Raw genomic sequence first — 8,021 nt, 5'->3', positions numbered from 1 at the left:
GCAAATCATAAACCCAGTTAACTTAATACTGGTGCACGATTCTTTTCGCTTTTGGCTCGGAAGTTAAAATTATTAGGAAAAACTTTTAACTTCTCAACGAGCAAGTCCTAAACCAAGCTATTTGACATTAGTATCGGATTCAGTTCAGAAAAATTTTAAGATTAAAATACTTTTAACATAATATTCAGTGGATAAAGCCGTTCAGGCATGTCTTACAAAAAAGGCAAAAGAGATGATAAAAAGACATCTCGGGATCAAATCGAATCTTGGTTAACCGGCGAAACTTGAGCTACCTCGGTTCGAACCCGACTGGTCGGCAACACCTATCGCCGCCGCGGCACCCTCGATCGATCCGTTCCCAAAGCTATCATCGACAGAGTCCGGGGAAACCGGAGGAAGCTTCAAGTCCTCTCGCAGCTCGGTCCCGAGACGGACGTACTCATCCTCGGCATCCCCATACTCAGCCGTCCATTGAAGGACCTCGGCCTTCTCATCCTCTACCTTTTTCCCTTCCTCCAGCTCGGCATTGGCCCGCGCTTGCACCAAGTACATATAGCGCGTGGATACCTTCCCGTACTGGTCCATCTTCGCCTCGATAGCCTTGACCTTCTCGGCAAACTCCCTTATGGCTTCCCTCCATTCTCTGACAATCTCCTTCTCCCGGAGAGCCTTCTCTTCGGTAAATAACCGATGGAGGCGTGCAATCTCGGCCTCGAGCTTTCTCTGAGTCTGCAGGCTATCCTCAGAAGCTTTCAACCGCTCCACCTTCTCGGCCTTGGCCAACGCCTCAGCTTCTTGTTTAGCTGTGATCGCCTCGGAAAACCTAGCCTCGACCTCAGCTCGGAACATCTCCGATTTCTCACGAGCCACCTCTCCAAATGGATCGAGGCAGACTCCTATTTCACACGTCAGGGACAGATCGATACCTTCAGAAATCCAGCAGCAGTTTCACGGTAGTTTTGAGCCTCCAGCAAGGCCTCGGGAGCAGACAGTGGTGGACCCGAGCAAGAAGCAACAAAATTCGCCGAAGCGATCTTGTCCTTGTACACTGGAGTTTCACTACGACTCCTCTTCTCCTTCCTAGAAACTCTCGAGCCATAACCTCGGGGTCTTTTTCCCCTAGTTTTGGATTTCGCCTCGGCGGCTGGAGCAATAATAACCAGAGCCCCTACCACCTCGGGGACATCGGTCGTAGGGGAGATATGACCAGCCACCTCGGGCACGGTCGAAGCCATATCCCGAGCTTCATCAGTCGCCTCGGCACCAACGACGAACTCAGGGCTGGCCTTGGGAGGAGTAGGAGGTCTGAAGTTTGCCTCCAAAACAGCTCTTTCCTTAGCCGCCTTCTTTTCGGCAGCTTTCCTGGCTCTCAGAGACTGCGCAGCACCCTGCATCTCGATAAGATGATCTAGGCGATGATCGGACGATTCGGAAGAGGATTGGCAAGGAGCTCCGTGCAGCAAACGCAAGGCTCTCTCAATTCTTTCTTGGGAGAAGTGTTTCGTCCAATCGCACTTCCGAGCTATTAGTTCGTCGTGTAGATCTAGAAAGCCTTTGGGAACGTCTTCAAGAAATGACGGGTTCCGATCTGCGTGAACAAGAAAACGTTCAGCGAAAAGTTTAAAGCAAAACAAAACAGCAAATACGACTTCGGGCGTAGTACCAATTTTTCTCCATTTTCCAACAACTTTCCCTAAGTAGTCCTCGTGGACACTATACTCATTCAAGGCTACGTAGAAGAAATGGTCGGTGTACTTCTCATCCTTGCTTGGGAAACCACCGATAACCCTCCTATTTGGCCTCGGTGATATGTAAAATCTCTCAACAGGGCCTGGTATCCGCCGGATCTCTAGGAGATTCCTTAAGTGGCTAAGGTCGACAAGATTGACCGTCTCAATACTCTGGACTAGAATCCCTATGAGATGGCGCAAGCCTCGGGTTGTGATCTGAGACAAAGCGATCTTGTACGACCATAGAAACGCCAATATAGGCCTCGGAATCGGAAGCCTGAGGTAGCAATGGTAGAAGAACCCCTCGTAAAGGGTGAAAAACCCCTCGGGCGGATCATCTGCTCGCTCATTCAGAGTTGGAAGTCTTAGTTCAATCCCCTCGCTAAAACCGAATCGGGCCTTGAGATCCCGAAGGGAATCCTCCGTGCATAAAGTGGAACCCGAGGGATCAGGTTTCTTAGCTTTCTTGGCTCGTTTTCTCTTCTGTTGACCCTTGGCTGCTTGAACTTTAGCTTGGAGCAACCTAGCCGCCTCGTCAGAATCATAATGAACCTCCTTGGCCTTAATAGGAAGTAGAGGCGCCTCGGGGGCATTTCGCCAGCACGAGACTCCAGCTTCACCAACTGCCGGTGGATGGATCCTCCTCCTACTCAAAATCGCCTCGGGATCATCAGGCAAATCCTGATCCCGAGCCACATCTGCAATCGTGTCTTCCCGAGCAATGAAACGGCTCGGGTCTTCTTCCCGTGAGGCCGACTCTGCATCACTACCGCGGTACAACTCGATCTGACGGTCCATGGTGTCCGCCTCGGGGTCACTTGAAGAACTCCAGACCATCTTTCTCTTGTAGACAGGGAGAAGAGTGTCGCCTCGGGGCGAATTACTGGAATCAGAGAGAGACATTTTCTAGCTCGGGCAATTGAAGAAGTTGATCGGAAGAACAAAGCTTGGCAGATCGGAGAAATCACCCTAGATCTAATAACGGTGGCGCTACGACGGAAGTATAACGGAAAAAATATAAAATGGAAGAGCTCAAGATCAGAGAGAAAAGAGAACGAACCTTGAAAATTTTCCTTTGCAGTTGCGAAATGAGAGAATGAGTCGGAGACTTAATATTTATAGGGATTTAGGGCGCGTCGGGTTCGTACGAGCCGAATAAAACACACCATGTCCGCATCTAAGGCGCGTCGGGCACGCGCGAATTAAATAGGATACTTCACATCCGCACGAATCTCGGGAATCAGCGAAGGACCTTTTCACTTCTCGAGAAGGAATCCCAACCGTCACACGCCAAGAGAAGATGAAACAACAGAAAATTCCATCCTGTGGCGCCGAGCCAGACTTAGAGCACCTCGGGAGTTTTTCAGAGATCACCTCGGGACATCGCATCATCCACCTCGGGTTATCCATCTAATCAGTTTAAGGTACCCGAGCCCATCGCCTCGGGGGTATCCGGACAAGACATCGGGAGTACCCAAACCCAATCGCCTCGGGATACCCGAGCCCATCGCCTCGGGGGTATCCGGACAAGACATCGGGAGTACCCGAACCCAATCGCCTCGGGATGCCCGAGCCCATCGCCTCGGGGGTATCCGGATAAGTCATCCTAGAGTACCTGAGCCAGTCCTTCCTGTGTACCCGAGCCGATTGCACAAGTTCTCCGAGGCGAAGTCTTCATCATCACCCGAGGTGAAGACTTGGTAAATATTCGTCTTCAAAGTATCATTTCCAAGCAAGGCATCATTTCCGAAAAAGAAGGATCATTTTCGATAAACCCGGAAATGATAAAGAAGAATCACGAAGGATCAACTCAAATCAGGAAACCTTCCAAAAAACTCTGAAGAATAAGGAAACTATCCTGATCCGCGATATTCTACGCCGACTTCAAGATAAATGGAAATCTTCCGAGAATATCGCTGGAGAGGCGGTTTATCACCCCTATATAGAGAGACTCAAGGCTCTCGCAGAAGGGGAGGCAATATCGCTCTAGAATTTACACTACGCAAAGCTCTCACAGCACAAACATCCTTTCCTTTTACGATCAAACTCTTGTACGATCAAAACTATTCTTTTCATCAATAAGATCAAGAACACCATCTTTGGTTACAATTGTTTCTGTTGTTCTTTGAGAATTCACGCTTATCGTATCCCTAAATTAAAACCCTAGACAAATCTTGATTGTGTTAGTTTCGACTTCCACAGGCAGATTCCCCACTTAAAAACCGTGCCTAGCAATGGCTAAGGCCTCACCTTGATTCAGGCCAGCATGATAAAGATTTGTTTTTTCCCTGTTCATTCTAAGCCCGGACCAGTTAGCAAAGTCCTCCAAAGTCTCATTGATACCATGGAGAGAGAACTCACTCCCATCAAAGAAGATCATGACATCGTCCGCGAACATTAGATGGGAGATTTTGAGGGCTTCGGTTCTAGGACTAATTGAATTCCAAGTTTTTGCCACTATAAACATCTATGGTGGCCAAAGATGATTGTTCGTAGTGGAAAGGTTCAAATTCTAGATAGGACCACTGGCAGGTTTACATAGGAGAATTGCCAGCCTCGTGGGATTAGTCCTTGGGCCTAGGAAGCCTTTGGAAGACCAGCGGTTATTCAAAAAAAAAAAAAAAAAAGGTTCAAATTCTACCAAATGTCAGAGTGAACCATTGAACCACTAATTTACTATGTCATACTGTATTATGATATTCAATTAAACATAATAAAATAATGTTTTATTCACTTATATAACATTGCATAATATTTTCATGTACACATATTTCTTTTAACAAATAGATGGTCATTTGCATAATATTTTCATGTACACATATTTCTTTTAACAAATACTGTAGATGGTCATTTTGTGAGTTATAAATAAATCCATGGCACTACAATTTATTATTTCTTAAAAATGAATTATCAATGAGTTTATTTTCCCAAATCTTTCATCGGTCGTTAGTTCATCACTTTCTTTCTTTTTTGTTATATTAATGGTAGAGAAATTTTGTTTAAAAGCTCCCTTTCTCTTTCCCTCCTTTATTTGCCATAAAAGTGATTTCAAGAAGACAGCGAGAGAGAAAGTGATAGTTCGTTCACTCTTCGCTTTCTCAAGAATCTCAAAACCCCTAAAAAGTCTTTAGATTGAATTTCATCAAAAACTTTTCTTTTCTTAGCAAAAAAAAAACAAAAAATGAGAGAGCTTCTACTTCTTCATTTTCAATTTCTTGTTCTTTTCAAGATCTTCATTACTAAATTCATCACTGTTTCAGCTTCTTCTTCTTCTGCTTCAAATCCTTCTTTAGCTCCTGTTTACTCTTCCATGGCTACATTCTCTCCTGGTATTATTCTTCGTTGACTTCATTTCCTTTTTATTTTAACTTCTGTGTTTCTTGATTTGATCTATGCGTCCTCGAATCTCGAAAAATATAAACAATTTTGTTTTAAAAAAAAATAGATAATTAAATGCTATTTATGAGCTACTCACTTGTTGTCTTTTTGTTATTTTTTTTAATTTAAAAACATAATTATTTTTCTTATCTGAATTCTTTCTTGAATTCAAAATCTCAAGAACCATACTTTACAAATTTGACAGAATCATTGAAGAATTGTTCTGTGTCAGGAATCCAAATGGGAAGTGGTGAAGAAGACAGATTTGATGCTCATAAGAAACTTCTGATTGGTCTTATAATCAGTTTCTCTTCTCTTAGCCTTATAATCTTGTTCTGTTTTGGCTTTTGGGTTTATCGCAAGAACCAATCTCCCAAATCCATCAACAATTCAGGTACTTTCACAGTAATGACAAAATCTGCTTCAAATTCATCATCTTGTGTTTTCAATAGAAGTTCTTGATTCTGATGATTTCAAGCTTCTTTGTTGTTCATTGATTCTTATCGACTTCAAGTATGTGTGAGATTATTTGTTTGATCTTTGTGCAATGTTTTAAATGAAGATTCCGAGAGTGGAAATTCATTTTTCCTTGTTAATGAGACGACTCGGCTCGATTAAAACTCAGAGAAGAACATCTATCAACAAGGGTTACGTGCAGTTTTTCGATATCAAAACGCTCGAGAAAGCAACAGGCGGTTTTAAAGACAGTAGTGTAATCGGACAAGGCGGTTTCGGTTGCGTTTACAAGGCTTGTTTGGACAACAATGTGAAAGCAGCGATCAAGAAGATCGAAAACGTTAGCCAAGAAGCAAAACGAGAATTTCAGGCAAGTAAAATAATAACTTCAGCTTCTGATTCTTGGCTCTCTATATTCAGTCTCTGATTCTTATTGGAGATCTCAGAATGAAGTTGACTTGTTGAGCAAGATCCATCACCCGAACGTTATTTCATTGTTGGGCTCCGCAAGCGAAATCAACTCGAGTTTCATCGTTTATGAGCTTATGGAGAAAGGATCATTAGATGAACAGTTACATGGTAAAAACATGTTCTTATGTGATCTTGTTTTAACCCAATGAGTTATAAATTGTATAGAATATAAAAATGATAGTTAGGATATGAGTTTAATAATTATAATTGATTGTTTTATCTTTATAATTAATGTGTTAGGGCCTTCTCGTGGATCAGCTCTAACATGGCACATGCGTATGAAGATTGCTCTTGATACAGCTAGGTATATAAATAAATAGCCGACACTTTTTTCGACTCCTAGACCGGTTTTCTCATCGGTTATTCTCGGTTTTGATTCTGTTAACCGGTTTTGCTCTGTTTGACTGCAGAGGACTAGAGTATCTCCATGAGCATTGTCATCCACCAGTTATCCACAGGGATTTGAAATCTTCGAATATTCTTCTTGATTCTTCCTTCAATGCCAAGGTTAATGCTAAGTCTTTAAAAAAAAATGTTGTTGATTAGATAATGGTTCTTGTGTCAATGTAATATATTTGCTTTTGAGTACTGAATAATCACATCATTGTTTGGTTACTGTTTGATTACAATAATGCAGATTTCAGATTTCGGTCTTGCTGTATCGCTTGATGAGCATGGAAAGAACAACATTAAACTATCTGGTACGCTTGGTTATGTTGCCCCGGAATATCTCCTAGATGGTAATTATGTTCGCTCTTTTTCCTTAGACTTCTCATATCTAAGATTGTGTAGCACATACTAGTGACCATGGGAGATTATATATTATTTCATATCGTGGATTCATTATATGATTACATTTCAGCTTAAATAATCGTTTTGCGATGAAAATAAATGTTTGTTTTTGGGTATGTATGCAGGGAAACTGACGGATAAGAGTGATGTTTATGCATTTGGAGTGGTTCTGCTTGAACTCTTGTTGGGTAGACGGCCGGTTGAGAAATTGACACCAGCTCAATGCCAATCTCTTGTGACTTGGGTATGTTTTTATTCGGTTTCACAACGTTCTACAAAATGAATCGGTTAGTGATATATAGATGTGTTGATGGTGCAGGCAATGCCACAACTTACCGATAGATCCAAGCTTCCAAACATTGTGGATGCGGTTATAAAAGATACAATGGATCTCAAGCACTTATACCAGGTTTGGTTTGAAGATATAACCGGTTTTAAGTCCATCTTGTTTGTGACTACACTGGAATATTGTTGCTTCATTAGGCTTGGTTTGATGGTGTGGATCAAACCGACCGGTGAGATTTTACTTTGGACATTGTTGAATCAAGACTGTTAATTCTTTACGCAGGTAGCAGCCATGGCTGTGTTGTGCGTGCAACCAGAACCGAGTTACCGGCCGTTAATAACCGATGTTCTTCACTCACTTGTTCCATTGGTTCCGGTTGAGCTAGGAGGGACTCTCCGGTTAACACGATAATTGACATAACACGCCAAAAATCCAAATCCATTAAATGATTTTATCTTTTGCCTTTTTTTTAATATTTGTATAGGGTTATGATCCGCTCATCTCAAAGTTTGGGGGTAAGAATGTGAGAATATAAGTTTTCCAGGGTTGTTGAGTTCTATAATTATATTTGTTTCTTTTTATTGTCAAATATAATTATATTTTCTTTAGTTGTAGATTGTTCATATATATTCCCTAGTCACATCTTCGTAGATGTCGTAGATAGGATCACCGTAGATCTCCATGTAACTATCTTCAAACAAACTTTCTTCTGCAAAAGGATAAAAGTTACCACACAACATGATCACCAGAATCGTTCTTCGATTGAGAAATCAAAGAGACGCAGCTCTGATACCTTTTGAAGTAGCGGAAGCTTTAAGGATAGAAACTAGAGATCCGTTGATTCCTCGGAATACCGGAAAACTAGGGTTTCTTGGATCTGTTGATTCCTCAGAATACCAGAAACGAGA

At 42.2% G+C, this 8,021-nt stretch overlaps 2 protein-coding genes across 2 annotated transcripts; one reads left to right on the top strand and one right to left on the bottom strand.

Annotated features, from left to right (window-relative positions):
* Positions 1-270: 270 nt before the first annotated feature.
* LOC110229068 (uncharacterized protein At3g60930, chloroplastic-like) lies at positions 271-1,394 on the bottom strand. The gene is made up of 2 exons (XM_021027880.1): positions 953-1,394; positions 271-896 (listed from the first exon to the last, which is right to left on the bottom strand). Exons 1-2 carry the CDS (start codon positions 1,392-1,394, stop codon positions 271-273), a joined length of 1,068 nt encoding a protein of 355 aa, XP_020883539.1.
* Positions 1,395-4,774: 3,380 nt separating this feature from the next.
* Positions 4,775-7,721, top strand: LOC9316731 (probable receptor-like protein kinase At1g80640). Its single transcript, XM_021027157.1, is given in 11 exon segments — positions 4,775-5,059; positions 5,341-5,502; positions 5,671-5,690; positions 5,692-5,934; positions 6,011-6,143; positions 6,276-6,339; positions 6,446-6,542; positions 6,673-6,775; positions 6,953-7,071; positions 7,147-7,236; positions 7,396-7,721. Coding segments are annotated over 11 exon segments (1,308 nt in total). The 5' UTR covers positions 4,775-4,911; the 3' UTR covers positions 7,525-7,721.
* The last annotated feature ends 300 nt before the right edge of the window (positions 7,722-8,021 follow it).

The sequence above is a fragment of the Arabidopsis lyrata genome, assembly GCF_000004255.2.
Source record: "Arabidopsis lyrata subsp. lyrata unplaced genomic scaffold ARALYscaffold_4, whole genome shotgun sequence".
NCBI classification, from domain to species: Eukaryota; Viridiplantae; Streptophyta; class Magnoliopsida; order Brassicales; family Brassicaceae; genus Arabidopsis; species Arabidopsis lyrata.
The sequence above is the reverse complement of the archived record's forward strand: the minus strand, read 5'-3'. Positions and strand labels throughout refer to the sequence as shown.